General features: G+C 34.8%; 1 protein-coding gene across 1 annotated transcript in view; it reads left to right on the plus strand.

Moving 5' to 3' along the window:
• ZNF484 (zinc finger protein 484) overlaps nt 1–11,327 on the plus strand; it is a 28,263-nt gene extending 16,936 nt beyond the window's left edge. The window contains exons 3-5 of the mRNA XM_007468180.1: nt 1,523–1,649; nt 1,925–2,020; nt 8,538–11,327. Of these exons, the coding sequence (XP_007468242.1) occupies nt 1,523–1,649; nt 1,925–2,020; nt 8,538–10,864 (2,550 nt within the window). The 3' untranslated portion in view covers nt 10,865–11,327. The remainder of the gene's footprint in view (nt 1–1,522; nt 1,650–1,924; nt 2,021–8,537) is intronic.
• The last annotated feature ends 8,613 nt before the right edge of the window (nt 11,328–19,940 follow it).

The following is a 19,940-nucleotide window of genomic DNA, read 5'->3' on the forward strand; positions in this document are numbered from 1 at the left end:
TGAAGGGGTATCTCTTTGATTTGAATTTCAATATCCCTTATGACTAAAGATATTGAGACCCTCTCATGTGCTTTTTTGGCCATTTGTATGGAGATATGTATATTCAGATTCTTGATCCATTTTTAATTGGATCATTTATCTTTTTATTGAGTTGTAAGAGTTCTTTATCTATTCTGTACACAAGTCCCTTGTCAGATATATAATTGCAAACATTTTCTCCCAGTCTTTGGGTTGTCTTTTCACTCTCTTTTTTTAAAAGTACACCTTTTATATGTTTGTTTGTTTGTTTTGGCTGCGCCGCAGGGCATGTGAGATCTTAGTTCCCCAACCAGAGATCGAACCCATGCCCCCTGCAGTGGAATTGCAGTGACCTAACCACTGGACCACCAGAGAATTCTCCCTGTGTTTTCACTTTCTTGATGGTATCCTTTTAAACACAAAGTTTTTAATTTTGATAAAGTCCAATTTATCTATTTTTTTCTTTGGTTGCTTGTGCTTTTGATTTTATATCCAAGCATTGACATATATATGCTACCAAATGTAAAATAGTTATCTAGTGGGAAGCAGCAGCATAGCACAGGGAGGTCAGCTGGGTGCTTTGTGATGACCTAGAGGGGTGGGATAGGGAGGGTGGGAGGGAGGCTCAAGAGGGAGGGGATATGGTGATATATGTATACATATAGCTGATTCACTTTGTTGTACAACAGAAACTACAACAGAAACTAAAACAGTATTGTGAAGCAATTAGTCTCCAATAAAGATCTGTTAAAAAAAAAAAGAAATCATTGCCAAATCCAATGTCACAAAGATATACCCTTCTTAGCTAAAACTTAAGAACATTTAGGTCTTTTGATCCATTTTGAGTTTATTTTTTTAATATGGCATGAGGTAGGAGTCCAGCCTCATTTTTTTCCATGTGGATGTCCACTTGTCCTAGCATCATTTGTTGAAAAGACTATTTTTCCCCTTTTAAATTGTTTTGACACCTGTGTTGAATTATCAGTTTACCCTAAATATGAGGGTTTATTTCTGGATTCTTGGTTACATTCCATTGAATTCTATCGTCTATACTTATACCAATACCACACAGTTTATTGGAAAAAGAAGCCTATTTTATTTATCTTTTTTAAAGAAAGAATTGACTTAGTAGATTGATGAGTGCAAAGTGAAAAGCAGAAGATATATTCTAAGTGAAGTGTTAATGAAATATGGGATACATAGAAAAAAATGCACAAATCATGTATGCAGCTTGATGAGTTTTCACAGCTTATTCTTTTGTAACCAGCACACAGATAAAAACAAAACAAAATAAAACTCCAGAATATTATCAGAACCATAGAAAGAATGGCATGATACTTTTAATATTTATTTTTTCTTTGAAATAATAATGTAAAATTTAGGTATTTAGTGGGAATCTGATATGTCATATCATGTTAAAAATTATTAAAAATAAGTTTCTAAATATCTTGTTCCTGTCCTGCAATCCTGATCCTTTACATTGAATAAGCATGTGTTTTTCCAGGGATCAGTGTCTTTCAAGGATGTAACTGTAGACTTCAGCAGGGAGGAGTGGCAACAGTTGGACCTTGCTCAGAAAAGTCTATACAGGGATGTAATGCTGGAAAACTATTTCAACTTGATCTCAGTGGGTAAGCACAGCTCTGCTGGGTAAGGCTGTACCTAATTGCGTGTATTTTCTTTCTCAGTGGAATTTCTGAAATCTGTGAGATTTCTGAGGTACATGGGACTTCTAAAGACTGCAGGACATCTGAAGTGTGTAATAGTTTTGTCCTTATTTTTTGTCCTATGTTCTTAACAATATTAGGAATATACTTCTGTTCCCCATGAACTTTTCTGGAAAGTAAATGGAATATTTCATTGTATGACCTCTGAAATCAAGTATTTTATCATTTCCTGTTATTAGGGTGTCAAGTTCCCAAACCAGAAGTCATTTTCAACTTGGAGCGGGGAGAAGAGCCATGTATGTTGGATGGTGAAATCTCAAGCCAGAGCTATCTAGGTGAGTAGGGAACAAACAGCATAAGAGATAGCACAACCGAACTGCAGTTGTACTGGCAGAGGCTGACAACTTTAATATGATGTTTCTCAACATTCTGAACTTTTGGAACTGCATGGATAGAGTTGATATTGGCCCCTTGGACATCTAAGTGCCATCCCCACTTCAGGCCCCTTCCAATATCAGTGTCTTTGTTGCTTGCCTTTTTTTTTTTTTTTTTTTTAGCAGAGTTCCCTGTGCTATTCAGTAAGTCCTTGCTGGTTGTCTATTTAATTTAATTAATTAATTAATTAATTTAAAAAGCATATTTATTGGAGTATAATTGCTTTACAATTATGTGTTTCTGCTTTATAACAAAGTGAATCAGCTATACATATACATATATCCCCATATCTTCTCCCTCTTGTGTCTTCCTCCCACCCTCCCTATTCCACCCTTCTAGGTGGTCAAAAAGCACTGAGCTGATCTTCTTGTGCTATGTGGCTGCTTCCCACTAGCTATCTGTTTTACATTTGCTAGTGTATATATGTCCATGCCACTCTCTTCATCCCACTTTGCTTGCCTTTTTAGGAGGGATGTGCTACATCTACTGGTATGTTGGATTTAGGATACTGCTTTTTTGCTTTTCCCCCCTTTTTATAGCATTTTTAAATTCTTTTTACCTCCATCAAGGTCTTAAATTGTTTTCTTACACATTCAGGGGCTCATAGAGTTACTTTTTAAACAAATTACTGTGGGTCACACTCCTGCTGATTTCTTTTCATTGTTTTTCTTTTCCCTTAGTGCTTCAGAATTGTCACCTAGAGATGGCCTTATTATATCTTCTCCCATGCTTCTCCTCCAACTGTTGACTTTGAGGGTACCATTACCTACATTTGGGGACAGCTTTTTGTTGTATGTGACATTAGTAATTATGCTTCCTGACATTTTCTTCCTACTTGGCTAGTGTAACACAACACTCACTAGGTCTTTCTGATTAATTTATTAATCTTGGTATTTTACAAAAACTTTCTGTACCTTGTGTGCAGGAAATTGAATAAATTATAGTCCTCAGTTTGTAGTCAATATATTCATCACTCTGTTTAAGCTCCCCTTCTTATTTTATTTCTTTCATAACTTTTTTCTTTTTTCTTTTTTTTTTGCCACACCCTGCAGCATGCAGGATCTTAGTTCTCTGACCAGGATCGAACCATGCCCCCCTGCAGTGGAAGCTCAGAGTCCTAACCACTGGATGACCAGGGAATTCCCTATTTTACAATTTAAAAAATTTTTTATTTTATTTCTTTACTTATCCCTTTTAATCCTCACTCCCTATTTGTTTTTATTCTTCCCAGAGGCAACTGCTCTATTATATTTGATATGTTTGCAATCTATCTTTGTATTTGTAAAATTTAAATTGTTGGTCATTTTAATTTATAGAAATGGTACTGTGCTGTATGTCCTACTCAGTTTCTTATTTTTTTCTCTCAGAACTAAATTGGTTCATGTTACAATGTGTTTTTCTAGTTCATTTCTTCTAATTGACGCATACATTTCATAGTGTGTATATATAACACATTTACTTGTCCAGCTTTCTAGCTACTACAACTAGTACTGTAATAAATGTCTTCATGAACTGTTCTTATAGGAAATGAGAATTTCTTGAGGAAGAGTAGTGGGATTGTTTTATTACTGAGTATACTAGTACTTTATTTCACTAAGTATAAACATGTTGTTTTCTAGATTGGATGTATTAGTCTGCAATCCCCTGAACATAAAAGGGCATCAGTTTCTCCACATCCCTGCCCATATTTTTAATAATTTCACATAATGTGGCTAATCTGATGGATTTTAATTTCTAACTATTGTTTTAATTTGTGTTTCTCTAATAACAAAATATTTTGAACATCTTATCATGTACCTTGTAGTAGATTCTGACTTCATTTTTGGTATTTGACTGCTGACACCTTCTAAACTTCACCACTGTCTCTTCACCTTCTGCCCCACATCTGGGCAAACTGACAAGAAAGCCCAGGTGCTCTCTCCCTTGGTACTAGTGGGAATTTGCACTCTATCAGTCAGCTTAGCCCCATATCCCAACCACCATAAAAAACCCAAGCCAGTTTCCTTTTCTTGCTCTCTTAAGTCACTTTTGGACCTGCTTGGGAGCTCTCCCTTTAAAAGCCTCATTGTGTGAGTAATGAACCTTTTCACACCTTATTGGTATGTGTGTCAAATCATCACTCTTGACATTTGAACCAAATTTGGGGTGGGAGTCCATTCCTCCTCCACAGGTGACTTAACAGTTGGTGTAGTAAGCAGGATCTTTAGACGATAACCACCACCAGGGGGTCTTTCTTCTCTTGTTCTGTGGCTTTACTGCTCTCTGGTGAGTATACACTTTGAGCTGTGCTACTTTGTGCTGCATTTGCTGAGTCCCACAAGTCTCTGTCACATTTTTTTTTTCCTCTGTGGGTGGGTGAGGATATATTTATTCTCTCAGAGTATACTTAATAAGTGGAAATAAGAATCAGAGTAAATAATCACATTTATATGTATATTTTGTAGGCTGATTAGCAATAAGTGAAATTGAAATAAAAATACCAAACACGAAAACATCAAAAAACAAATAACAGTTAAAACAATGATGGCAAGTACATTGAGAAACAGATACAATGCTGAGAGCACTGTAAGTTTAGCTAAATCTTTCTGGAAAGGACTCTGGAAACATATAATAAGTGATATTAAACTGAACATGCTTTCTGCCCTGGAAATTCTACTTTGGGGACATACTCCAAGGAAGTAAGCAAAAGAAAAGTCAAGAAGTTGACACAAAGATTTTTATGGCTACACTATGTATGAGGATAAACTAAACATCCCAAATGGTCCAAACAGAGGAAAAGCTACCATAGCTATAAAAACAATTATAAGTATAGGAAGTACTAATATACAGAAATGTACTATGAAATGTTATGTGAAAGAAGCAAAAACAAATAATCAACACAGAGTTTAAATACATATAATGTACACACAGACCTTAGCAGTGTTCATAAGATTTTAAACAATATAAATAAATTATAATGCTCTGTCATATTTTTAACCAATTGAAGTTGGGAGTTATTGGCATTATGGGACATATGTAAAGGACAACGCCTTCCTTAAAGTGGTCTAGACCTATCTGTGTGTCTCAGATTGAATCATGTGTCTCAATTCTGGCATAAGCCATGATTGGCTCCAGAACCAGGAACAAGTCTTAACCTGTCACTGTTGGTTGGGTGTCTCAAGGAGGCATTGGCCCCCATTGTATAGAGCTTTCAGGGGAACAACTGATACCTTACACATATAAGGGCCAATCAGGTGGCTGCTTGTGTGGAGGAAGAGCAGTTACAGTGCAGCATGCTAACAGCAGATGGTACACCTTTCAAAATTTTGTCATATTTTATTGTGCATTTTGCATTTCTCTGTGACTCATCTTCTCAAACAATTCTTTCTGCTCTTCTACTAATTTTTCTCTTTTGTAAAATATCAGTTAGATGCCCTCCTCCTTTTACTTTCCAGTGATATCACCAAAACCATGTCTGTATTTACTTATGCCTGGATTATTCTAACCCTATTTGGATGTACTGTTTCCTTTTTTTTTTTTTAACTTTTTTTCTTAGATGCTGATTAAAATATTCTGCTTATCTTGTCATAGCTACATGGTGCAAAATATTATCTAACATATGACAAATTCCTCTCTCAATGGGTTTATAAACTAAAGGAAGAACATGCCTCATATTTGCAATTCACATTTATCTGTATTTAGTTTCCATAATCATATTTACTTTGTTTTAACATTTTCTTTAATGATACCCCTGTGCCTGACCCTTTATTTTCCGGCCTATCTGCCTATTCAGATAATCCACATACTTATGCTTTGCTCTCAGGTTTCACTTACTCCTTGAATTGGACCTAACTATTACAGCATACATTGCTTTTCCCTTTTCTAATTCTTCAACCCCCAGAAATTCAGAGAAAACAACATTAATTTGTGTGATAACTGAGTCTTTTACCTCTTTTTAAAAATGTTTCCTTAGAGAATAGTTAGTGAAATTAACTTCTTTAATTTATGTGATAGGCAGAGGAGGTTATTTTGTGCTATTTCAGAGGGATTTGAAAATTTTTCTGCTAGGAGTAATTCAAAGGGCCAATAATTGTAATTAGAAAGGGAAGATAACTGCAAGAAATGTTTAAAATTTCAGGCTTTGAGCATTAAGCATTTGTTATTGTGCAAATCTATGCCAATTAAATATGACTATGAAAGGCTCAGAAATATCTGTGTTTGTTTTTAAGTTAAAAGAAAAGAGAGTCTTCCTAGAGTTGTGCTGAGATTTGAGATTCATTTTCAGAGCATAGAACCCTAAATGATCCATGAAGAAAATGAATTTTGAATAGGAACAGAGGACCAGAAAAAGGAAGTTTAATGGGGAAAAGGAAAAGAATATATGTTTGGATTCAGTAATAAAATAGACTTTAGTGACTGGTGGAAAGATAGCTTGCATACATTCATTTTATTGGCCTGAATTATGACTCTGTATTTTATTGAATGAGTAATTCAATGTGTGACAGAGGAATTATGGATAAACTTTTTACATTGAACATTGTTGGTAATAATGTAAATGTTGTCAGGTGTAGCAATGGGTTTATAAGCTAAAGAAAGTGAAAGGTTGCAAAAGATGAAAATCCATGTTTAGAAATCAGTATTAGAGGTCCTCAGGATTAATGAAAGCCATTAATGTGTGTGAGTAAAAATGTAATGTAAAAATTAAAGAATGTGTTTGGGGACATTACAAGGCCCTAGAGATAGAATGAAATGGATATGAGGTTAGACTGTGTCTATATTCAAGAATAATCTAATTTTTACTTAAATATTTACTGAGAGTCTTGTCTTACACACTATTCCAGAATTTGGAATATTAGTGATTCTTATTCTGGGCAAGAATGGTATACTGGAGTAAAACTAAGCCCCTGTCACTGAGAGACCCCCAAGAAACAGTGACTTAGAGAATATAAACATTGACCCATCACATGACAGTTCCAAAGTGAGTGGTCCAGGTCTGCCAGGCCACTCTGCTTCCAATGACTATTTAGGGACAGAGTTTCTAGAAAGTCATTGCACCATGATCTCCTAGAGCAGGGGTCAGCAAACATTTTCTGTAAAGGCCCAGAAGTAAATATTTTAGGTTTTGTGAGGCATGTGATTGCTGTCATAATTACTCAATTTTGGTTTGAAACCCCAAAGCATCTATAGACAATACATCAATGAATGGATGTGGTTGTGTTCCAATAAGAACTTTATGGACATGGAAATTTGAATTTCATATAGTTTTCATGTACCATGAAGTATTACTCTTCTTTTGTTTTTTCAACCATTCAAAACTGTAAAATCTCTTCTTAGCTTTTAGGTAGAGGCCTGGATTTAGCCTGAGGACTGTAGTTTTCTGATCTCTGCCTTGGGCATTGCCAGCTGCAAGTCTGGAATATAGCCAGTGGGAAGAGGAGAGGGTTTTGGGAGACACACCCACTTCCTTAAGACCTTGGCTCGATTACAACAAATATAATTTTTACTCCCATTTGATTGGTGATAACTGAATTACTTGGCTTTACCTAATGACAAATGAGGCTGCACAGACCTATTGTTTTTTTGTTTTTTTTAGACCTATTGTTTTGAGGCAGATACATGCTTGGCTACAAGCTTAATACTGTTGAAGGAAGGGGACAGATGGACAACTTTCAGTCTCTGCTTCAGAGCTGGCCCTTTTTGCTGTTATATTCTTCCTATTAGATGCATGTATGTGCACCCTAAACAGGACATAAAGAATTGAATCATATACATACATTTATTGTTTGTAATGGTAAAGCTAATTCAGGATGACTGAGGCTACAATAGTTTTCTAAACATAAATAAGTTGGTATATAGGGCACAGTGGTTAATAGGGAAAAGAGAAAGCAGGGAGATTAAGATTTATAGATGAAGGATAGTAAGAATCTAGACTCAGAAACACTTCTTTTTAGCCACTTAGTTTGTCACTTTGTTTTTCTGACCCCTTACTATGTAGTTCTGCTACATGCACAGAACTGATGTACTTCAGTTTGAATCTCATCTTCCCCAATTACTAAACATTTGATTTGGACACACTACTTAACTCTTCTGTGGCTCAGTTTCCTCATCTGTAAAATAGGGACAATAATAACACCAATATCAAAAGCTTGTGATGATGTTTAAATGAGTTAGAACTTGGAAAAATGCCTGGCAAATCTAAATGCTATTGTTTATCAGACAGTAAATGTAATGTAAATGTTTATTTTATTATTGCATATTATTATATATAAAGAGATTTCTACACATATATTTATTCATATTTTATATATTTATATTTAGTATTATGTTTATATAAACCTCTTCCATTTCTCTTTGTTCACCCTGTATCCACTCTATGTATCATCCCTTCTGTGTTCTGCTAACTGTTCTTTGTGTGTTTTATTTTATTTTATTTTTTAGATCAGGGTATTGGTTTTGAAACGTCACAACAGGGAATGTCTGAAGAAGTTTCAATCCCATTTGAGAGAATTAATCTCTTCACAAGAGATGACCTGTATTCCATTTTAGAAGAATTGTGGCAAGATGATGAACAGACAGGGAGATGTGAGGAAAACCAGAACAAACATTTAAGTCATGTTGCCTTCATCAACAAGGATACACTAGCTAACGAGGGAGACTGTGAATATAATAAAGACATTAGGAAAATGTTTCATTTAAACACATACCTTGTTCCTTCAAGAAAAAGACTCCATAACTATGACGCATTTCAAAAGAGTTTGAAGCCTATTGTAAGCCTATGTAATTATAATAGACACAATGTAACAGAAAATTTTGATAAGATTATTGGATATGGTAATATCTTTACTCATATGAATTCTCATACAGAAATGAATGCTTGTGAATATAATCAATGTAAGAAACTTCTGAGTCATAAGCAAACTCTCATTCAACATCAAAAATTTCATGGGGATAACCTCTATTTATTTTCTGATTGTGTAAAACTTTCCACCCATAAGTCACACCTTTTTGCACATCAAAGGATTCATACTGAAGAGAAACATCATGAGTGCAGCAAATGTGAAACAGTCTTCACTCGGAAGTTCCAATTTGCTGTACCTCAGGTTTATACAAGAGAGAAACCTTATATATGCACTGAATATGGGAAGGACTTTTCCCTCAACTCAAACCATGAGAAAACTCCTCACACTGAGGAGACTGATTGTAAATTCAGTCCACATGGAAAAGCCTTTATCCAGAAGTCAGATCTGTTCAGACACCAGAGAATTCATACTGGTGGGAAAAAACCCTATAATTATAATAAATGTGGGAAAAATGTCTCTCAGAATTCAAACCTCAATATACATAAAAAAGTTCATACTGGCGAGAAACACTTTGAATGTACTGAATGTGGAAAAGCTTTCACAAGGAAATCAACACTAAGTATGCATCAGAAAATTCATACAGGAGAAAAACCCTATGTATGTACTGAATGTGGGAAAGCCTTTATCCGGAAGTCACATTTTATTACACATGAGAGAATTCATACCGGAGAGAAACCTTATGAATGCAGTGACTGTGGGAAGTCCTTTATAAAGAAGTCACAGCTCCATGTGCATCAGCGAATTCACACAGGGGAGAATCCCTTTATATGTTCAGAATGTGGGAAGGTCTTCACCCACAAGACAAATCTCATTATACACCAGAAAATTCATACTGGTGAGAGACCCTATATATGTACTGAATGTGGGAAGGCCTTTACTGACAGGTCAAATCTCATTAAACACCAAAAAATTCATACTGGAGAGAAACCCTATAAGTGCAGTGACTGTGGAAAATCATTCACCTGGAAGTCACGGCTCAGGATACATCAGAAATGTCATACTGGAGAGAGACATTATGAATGCAGTGAATGTGGGAAAGCATTTATTCAGAAGTCAACACTGAGTATGCACCAGAGAATTCATAAAGGAGAAAAACCCTATGTTTGCACTGAATGTGGGAAGGCCTTCTTCCATAAGTCACATTTTATTACACATGAGAGAATTCATACTGGAGAGAAACCTTACGAATGCAGTGATTGTGGGAAATCCTTCACGAAGAAATCACAGCTTCATGTACATCAGCAAATTCACACAGGAGAGAAACCCTACAGATGTGCTGAATGTGGAAAGGCTTTTACTGACAGATCAAATCTCTTTACACACCAGAAAATTCATACTGGTGAGAAACCCTATAAATGTAATGACTGTGGAAAAGCTTTCACTCGGAAGTCAGGCCTCCATATACATCAGCAGTCTCATACTGGAGAAAGACATTATGAGTGCAGTGAATGTGGGAAAGCCTTTGCAAGAAAATCAACACTAATTATGCATCAGAGAATTCATACAGGAGAGAAACCTTATATTTGTACTGAATGTGGGAAGTCCTTCATCCAGAAGTCACACTTAAATCGACATCGGAGAATTCATACTGGAGAGAAGCCCTATGAATGCAGTGACTGTGGGAAGGCCTTTATTAAGAAGACACAACTCCTTGAACACCATCGAATTCACACAGGAGAAAAACCATATATGTGTGCTGAATGTGGAAAGGCCTTCACCATCAGATCAAATCTTATTAAACACCAGAAAATTCATACTAAACAGAAACCCTATAAATGTAGTGACTTTAAGAAAGCCTTCAACTGGAAAGTACAACTCAGTATACATCAGAAATCTGATACTGGGGAAGAAGAATGCTCAATGCCACAATCATGGTGTGGGGATAAAAGTTTTGAGGGGCTATAGCTTGACTAAGAAGCAAGAGGTAACCAAAGTCACTTTATCTAGTCAGAAGTATGAATATCTGGATCTCATAGCTGACGTCCAGTTTTATACATATGGGGAGACACTCTGGAGAAAGTGTTTAAGCAGTGTTTAATGGCCATGCTTGGTTACTTGGGATTGTCAAGCCCCTGCAAATAATAGTACATTTGGAAGGAGGTAACTTGGAAATCTTTCTTGTTTCACATTTTGGATAAGGAGCTTTATAAATCAGGGCTGTTGAGTTTTTCATGCCCTGCATAGCAAAAATATTCAATGTTGACCAAAGGAATTTCTTAATGAACAGTGTTCTAAGAAAATTTTTCACTGTCCAAGCACCCTAAGGACACTGAAATCAAGGCAACAGTATAGACAATTCAGGTCCATAATGAAGAAAAGCTAGACGTTTTTGTGAAAATTGACATTAAAGGCACAAAGAAGGACTCTACTTTTTTTTTTCTTTGGGAAGTCAGTATTATTTATTGTTTATAATGTTTACTAGTGTGTGGAAATTTTGATATTTAAATTTAAAATTAACAATTTGACTTTGAGACTGGCAAATCAGAACCACAGACTTACCTGAATATTCACAGGCATCTTTAGGTAACCAATGTGTTCCCTCGTTTACTAATTCCCTGCCATGGCAGCAGGTAACTCATGGCCAAGAGGTATAAACTGCTCCCAGCCTGTATCCCAAAAGTGATCAATGATGTAAGCAGCACCCCATAGACTACCTGTCACACTAGAACTATCCCTGAGATCATGGAATTTAGCTGCAGGTTACAGATTTAGCACTCTGAATTCTCAGCATCTTCCACAGAAACCCCTACTTTTTACTGATTTCTGTTTGAAAAAGAGACAAATTAAGAAAATGAGTTTTAAAACCTAGAATTCTTTCCTTCCAATTTCATTAATGCATTCTCTACATATTTATTATTACATACTAGGTTATTATGAGGTAATTGTCTTGCATTTGAGCTTGTATTCTTAGAAGATAGCTGCACATTTGGAAGAGTACTCCTATTTCCTTTCAATCTCTACAAATTAATCAATTGTTTTCAAATCTTCTATATTCTTAAATTCTTAATCCTCTATGTTGTATCAGATACTAAAAGAATGTGTGTACTAATCTCCCAGAATAATTGTGAATTTGTCTCTCTTTTAGAGCTACCAGTTTTTGTTTTATATATTTTAAGTCTTTGTCTTTACATATATTCATATTTAGAATTGTTATACTCTTTCTGGTTAGTTGAAACAATCATTATAAAATGTCTGTTTTTTATCTCTGATGGTGCTTTTTGTCTCAAAATTTACTATGTAAGATAATACAATATGCATACTTTACTTATTAAAGGCTAATGTAAATTAGTACACCACTTTCTGTATAAGGTGAAGAGTTAGAACATTAACTTTATTTCCTTCTTGACTTATATGGTATTGGTAGCATGCATTTTAATTCTGAATGTAGTTGAAACAATCATTACTGTTTCAGAGTCAATATGCATTTAAATTAATCCATATATGTACCCTTTTTGTTACTTTTTTCCCCTCTTCTTCTTGAATTTTCCCTCTAGAATCATTTGTTTTTTCTGACTGAAGAACACCTTTTAGTATTTCTTTTAGTGTATGTTTGCTAGTGACAATTTTTTTTCATTTGTTGGAAAATGTCTTAATTTTGCCTTCATTTTTAAAGGATGTTTTTACTGAGTATAGAATTCTAAGTTGGCAGTTATTTTCTATTAGTATTTTGAGATATTTTGTTATGATTTGTATTTCATTGTTTTGTTGAAAAGTAAGCTTTCCAGTTACCTTTGAAGGTTATGTTTTTTAAAAATTATTCTTTTCTCTCACTCCTTTAAAATCTATGTCTTTGTCTTAGGCTGTCAACAGTTGGACAGTGATATGCTTAGGTATGATATTCTATGTATTTATCCTGCTTGGAGTTTGCAGTGTTTTTTAAAATCTGGAGCTTAATGGTTTTTTTCTTTGGTTTTTTTTTTTTTTTTGCACATTTGGGGAAATTTCTAGCTATTATTTATTCAAATTATGCATTCACTTCATTATGTTCCTCTCCTCCTAATGATGACCCCATTGTCTAGATCCCAATAGTATTTTTCTGTTGACTATTGTTTATCTTGGGTTTTGGTGATGTCTTGTCTTCTCATATACCTGGTGATTTTAAGTGAACTGCTTAGACATTATATATTAAAAATTGTAGATATGATTAGATGGCCTGGATATATCTTTCAGAGAGGATTTCCTTTGCTTCTAACAGGTGACCAGCCTAGGAACACGAGCAATCCCTGATTACCTTCATCTAATCATGTACTGAGATTATTCGAAACGGCTGTGGTCCCTGTGAGGGCTTGTCTATTTTTTTTCACTCTTATTCTTAGGGGGTACCCTCAAGACTTAGAACTTTGGGAGATTTATCAGGACGCTCCTCCTTAGAGGGAACTTAATTCTACTATTTGTCTCTTTAGTCCCATAAGTTTGTCAAAAAACTGTCTTAAGTTTCTCTTGACCAGTATTTGCTTTAGGAATTAGCAAACAACTCTTTTTAATAAATAGTTCCAAATTCCAGAGGTTATGTCTTTAATCTTATTCTTGCAGTTTCTCACTTCCTTGGTAGCTCTCCAGTGCTGTCACAAAGCCAAACGTTTTTAATATTTTCTTCCACCTTTTTTAGTTCTCAGAGGGAGTACTGGTACAGACCACCTACATTGCCATTAACAGAAGTTTTTAATTCACTGAGATAGCTGTTGCTACTTAAGGAATGCAGAGTCCAGAAATATGTATTTTTAATGACCAAAACTCTCCAAACTTTCCAAAAAATGAAAGTGCTCTGATTTGCAACATGACTTTATTCCCAATTTTTGCTGCTAAATGTTAAGGCATTCACTCTTTTGTTAAACACTTTATAAACTTTGATACATATGAGAAAATTACTTTTGGTGGTGTCAAGTTTTATTACGGTAGCTGCCAAACTTTAGCAAAAGGAGGAGCTTGACTAAGAGCCTCTCAGATTTCTTCTTTGATAGTATGCCCCCCCATTGGATAATTAATAGAAAGTTAAGTTAATGAAAACTGGTGACAAAAGCCCAGAGGTTTAATTCTCAACTTTTTTTTTTTCTATGTTGGGGGTAAGAGTTTATTAATTAATTAATTTATTTTTTGCTGTGTTGAGTCTTCGTTTCTGTGTGAGGGCTTTCTCTAGTTGTGGCAAGCGGGGGCCACTCTTCATCACAGTGCTCAGGCCTCTCACTATCGTGGCCTCTCGTTGTGGAGCACAGGCTCCAGACGCGCAGGCTCAGTAGTTGTGGCTCACGGGCCTAGGTGCTCCGCGGCATATGGGATCCTCCCAGACCAGGGCACAAACCCATGTCCCCTACATTAGCAGGCAGATTCTCAACCACTGCGCCACCAGGGAAGCCCCTCAGCTTTTTTATTCTCAGGTACATTTTTAAAAATGCAATTCTACATTACCAAGCCAAAAAAATAAAAGATACTTTACCTTTCGTAAACACACAATTAATCTCTAGGAGAAAGGAAGAGTGTTTTGTGGGCCTCCATGTATCTCAAGGGATACTTGGGAATTGATTGAGGAATGGATGATGGAAAATTATCAGTGGAATATGAGAGCTAAATCTTAAGTAGGTAAACCCCAAAGTCGGTATAAATTGATTGGGGGAAATGTGGAGTATAGACTTGACTTGGGAAAGTAGTGTGAGTTAGCCATATCTTTTTTTTTTTTTTTAATGTCTTTATTGGAGTATAATTGTTTACAATGGTGTGTTAGTTTCTGCTATAAAACAAAGTGGATCAGCTATACATATACATATATCCCCATATCTCCTCTCTCTTGCCTCTCCCTCCCCACTCCCTATCCCACTCCTCTAGGTAGACACAAAGCACTGAGCTGATCTCCCTGTGCTATGCGGCTGCTTTCCACTAGCTATCTATTTTACATTTGGTAGTGTATACATGTCCATATCACTCTCTCACTTCATCCCAGCTTACCCTTCCCCCTCCTCATGTCTTCAAGTCCATTCTCTGCAGCTGTATCTTTTTATGACAGCACTATAATACAGTTCACTTGTATTTACAGCAAAACTATTTTAAGGCAGTTTTACAATAGAAATTTTTAAATTAAAAATGCACTTTATATTAATTTTTCAAAAAGGAATCTTGTTCTGTGAATTCAGTAAATGTAAGAAAATGGTCACTTGAACCAGTATTTAATTATACATCAGGTAATTCATAGGGGACAGTACTTTGATTAAATGTGGGTAGAGCTGCATTCACAAATCATACTTCATTACAGAAACTCATTTTGGAGAGAAAAACCTATAAAAGCAGTGATTAGAAAACACTACACCTGGAAGTTATCAGAAAATTTCTGCTAGAGGAAGACAAATGCACTAAATATGGGAATAGCTTCATTCAGAAATCAGTTTTCAGTATTCTGTATTATACACAAGTAAAATTGTATATTTCTTAAAAGTGAGAAAGTATTCTTACACAAGTCAGAATTATAACTTATTAATTACAAGTTATTCATACTACAGAGAGGCCCTATGATATTGTATATTGTACGTTATATGTCAAAAAGTCTTTGTCCATGAGTTACACCTTACTGGACATCAGATAAATAATTGAGAAAAATAAGTCTTCTAAAAATACATCATTTTCTTAAAATGTCACAAAATTCATAGTGGGAGGAAACTATATATTTGATACAGTGGAAGAAGACTTCCTATAGAAGCAAATTCCTCAAGAAATATGATTCATCTTGTTGCTTTAATTTCATTCCCATGTTTCTAGAACCAGTGTGGACAAATAGGTCAGTCCAAAAATCTCCTTTCTTTTAATTAAAAAAAATATTTAAAGACACATGTGCACACACATAAAACTTTGTATAAATGTGACATAATATAGTTTATCTCTTGAATTTTGTACTTTCTCCATTCTCAGCAACTCCAGCCCTCAACAGTCTGTCAACAGACAAGCAATGCTGATGAACTCCTTTTATTTTTCTTTATACTCATAACCATATGTAGACACATTAATATGTTATCTGTGCACACATATATGAGTGTGTGTTTCAATTGTCTTAATATGGGATTATACACAAATTTTTGCATCTTTTGCACTCAACAGTACTTTTAACCAGCTGAAGACTCCATGGTGGAGTCATGGTGGAGTCATGGTGGAATGCCATAATTTGTTCAACCACTTTGCCACTGTTTATTGACATTTTTGTCACTAGGAAAAATGATCTGATAAACATCTTCAAGAGGCGACATAGCATAATAGGTTAGTGGACAAGCATAATCATGCCCTTACCTACTGGAGCTTTTTTTCCCCCCCCCCCGTAAGAGTGAGATTGATGGGCTGAATTGTGTTTTCTTATTTTAATAGATGTTGCCATATTTCTCTGGAATAAGACTAGCATTTCATATTTCTAACATTAGTATAAAAATATGCCCTTCCCCTGTATTACAAGTAGCTGTTACTCTTTAACCTTGAGGAATTTTATGATTTCAAAGTGATAACTAGTTTTAATTGACATGTTAATATACCTCTTTAAAAGTTCCTTGGCCACTTTGCTAATCTGCAAAGTTGCCTTTATAAACCATCCTAAATTTTTCTTTATGGATTGTCTTGTCAATTTGTAACAGCTTTTTATGTTCTAAAGGTAGTAACTCCTTTAAAAAGAAAAAAGCCTATTGTTTGTCTCTTGACTTTGTATATGATATTTTCCCATTTTATTTTTTACGTTTTATTTATTTATTTATTTATTTATTTTTTGTGGTACGCTGGCCTCTCACTGTTGTGGCCTCTCCCGTTGCGGAGCACAGGCTCCGGACACAGGCTCAGCGGCCATGGCTCACGGGCCCAGCCGCTCCACGGCATGTGGGATCCTCCCGGACGGGGGCACGAACCCGTGTCCCCTGCATCGGCAGGCGGACTCTCAACCACTGCGCCACCAGGGAAGCCCTTTTTACATGTTTAAATATGCCCATCAATTCTTCCACAGTTTCTGAATTTCTAGTCTTAGTTAATCTTCACATATTATAAGATTTTTAAGTGTTTGTGGGGTTTTTTGTATACTTTGTATATCTTTTTTCTTGGATATGGATAGTCACTTTCACAGTTGTAGACACTGTTGGTGTGCTGAGCAATTCCAGTACTCCTCTCTCACTGCTTACTCCATTAGCACCTTTTGAAGCTGGTAGTGGCCAAGTGAACTGACTCAGGCCAGGAGAAGAAAAACACTGGTAGGTCTGGGAAAACCTTTGCTTTCCTAAAGAAAAGGACAGACTTAGCTGCTGTCATCAATTTATGCTTTCTTCCTTTTACATGATGCCTGGGGCAGAGGCAACATTTTCTTAACCATAGAGGAGAGGCCAAAAGAATCAGAGACGTGTCCTGACATATATGTAATCAACACTAACAGCAAGTTACCTCCTGACTTTTGCTATGTGATAAAAATAGACATGCTTTGTATAAACCATTCTATTTTAGATTTCTCTTGTATGGGAAAGTATGCCTGAATTTATTCAGGCACCAAATTTATAAAGTAGTTCATCTTTTCTCTATTAAAATAAATAGAAAAGATTTTTTAAAACCCAGTAAACTAGATATCCCACAGAAACAGAAATGAAGTAGACAGATAGCAAAATTAAACAAGTTGTGTAATGAGTAAAAACAACCACAGATACTGGGTCAATCAATAGGACCAGAAGAGGATACTACCAAGAGTAAATGATTTCCTAGCAAGACATAATTGATCAAAATTGAAAAAGAAAAAACTGAAAAAAGTCAACAATCATAAAAAATTGTAAATGTCATTATAGAGCAACCATTTAAAATGTACCGGGACCATAGGAAAATACTTCTTAGATTGGACACACAAATAATGAACTATAAAAGAAAAAATGTTAAGTTTGACTTTTCAAAATTAAAAACTTGTCCTTTGAAAGGCACTGTTAAGAAAATGAAATGGCAAGATACAGAATGGGAGAGAATATTTGCAGTAGACATCTGACAAAAGATTTGTATTCTGAAAATATAAAGAAATTTACAACGCAATTGTAAAAACCCAGATAACCGCCCCCCCATAGCAGCAACAAATTCAAATAGAGATCATTCATGAAAAAATATATGAAATAGCCAATAAGGACAAGAAAGTATTTTCAACATTAGCCATCAGGGAAATACAAATTAAAATCACGAGACACCTCTATACACTTATTAAAAACACTAAAATGGATTGACATCATGTGTTGAAAGATGTGAAGCAACTGGAACTCATACATGGCAAATGGGAATATAAAATGACACAAACACTGTAAAATAGTTTGGCAAATTCTTAACAGTTAAACATACAACTACTATACAACACAGCCATCCCATTCCTATATTTAACCCAAGAGAAATAAAAACTTATGTCCATACAAAGACTTGTACATTAATGTTGATATCAGTTTTATTCATAATAGCTTCAAACTGGAAATAACCCACATGTCCATCATCAAGTGAATGGATAGTCAAAATGTGGTATGTTCATAAATGAATACTACAATACTATTCAGCAATGAAAAGGAATGGACTACTGATACATGTAACAACATAAATGAATTTCAAAGCCATTCTGAGTAAAAGAAGCAGACACAAACGAGTATTATATACTGAATGGTTGCATTTATATGAAATTCTAGAAATGAAAACTAATATACAGTGAAGTGACAAAAATCACATCAGTGGTTGCCTGGGGCTAGGGGCAGAGGGAGGAATGGCCAGAAAATGGGTACAAGGAACCTTTTGGGGATGATGAAAATGTTCTGTATTTGTATTGTGTTGGTGTACGCAACTGTCAAAATGCATTGAATTCAACACAATGGGTGCAGTTTATTGTATGTAAATTAAATCAATAAAGTTGATTTTAAAAAATAACATGAAAAGATGGACTTATATATGAATTTAGCTCATGTTTAAAGACAAGATAATTTAATTCAAATCTTCCAAGTCCTAGAGAAAGATAGTGTTTCCCAGTACATTTTACTATTTTCATTGCACCATTTGTGGTTTAAAAATATGCTGTCACTATACAGCCATCATAGTAAATACAATACAAAAATAATTATTGACTCGTGTTATGTATGACTACACATGCATTTTAGCAAATAGAATCTTGCAGTATATAAAATGAAAATTAGTAGTGATTTTAATTCTAAAACTCAACAGTGATGGAATATCAAGAAATTAGAATAATTAAATTAAAAGAGAAAAGCAATATGTTGATATCAATATTTACTGAAAAGTGATTAGTTCATCCTTCTTTACTAATAGGCATAGTAGAAAACTACTTAAATATAGTTATTCTCTAATAGCAACAAAAAATATTTTAAATGGAAATAAATAGTTGAATTAAAATCAGTAATTAGAGATTTCCACTGATACCATTATTGTTTAACATACTATTAGAAAATATGACGTATGAAATAAGATGAAAAATGCAAGTATTGGTACAAACATTGGAAACATAATTAAGAATAGATTTTAGTGGCAGGGTTTTTTTAAAACAGCAGACATGGCATTTAATTCTATGAGAAAATGTGATTCATTTTTTATTATTGATAATATATGCACCAGCCTGAAATATTTAAAACATTACAAAAGAAAGTGCAGGTAAATGCTACCTCCACTGTTTCATGGTCTGCACATTCCTCTGCCGATTATAATCTTTGAAAATGTAAGCAGAAAGTAGGCATGGCTTGTTAATTAGTCTAGATATTAGAACCCGTATATCTGTATTACTTATTTTTAAAATCTTACTTGTATATATCCTATATATACATTAATAATGGGTGTACCATTATTATTTACCCACATTCTGATGGGTATCTGTTTGTATCTAGTATTTTTATATGTCAGAAAGTGTATAGTTTTTAATGAAGAGAATTTCCAGGTTGGGGATATTTTAAACTTATACATCATAGAAGTTAAAAGATTGTCAAATTTTTCTGACAGTTTAATAAGTGAAAAAGGTAAGTAT

This window comes from Lipotes vexillifer, unplaced genomic scaffold, assembly GCF_000442215.2.
Source record: "Lipotes vexillifer unplaced genomic scaffold, Lipotes_vexillifer_v1.1 scaffold466, whole genome shotgun sequence".
Taxonomy (NCBI): Eukaryota; Metazoa; Chordata; class Mammalia; order Artiodactyla; family Lipotidae; genus Lipotes; species Lipotes vexillifer.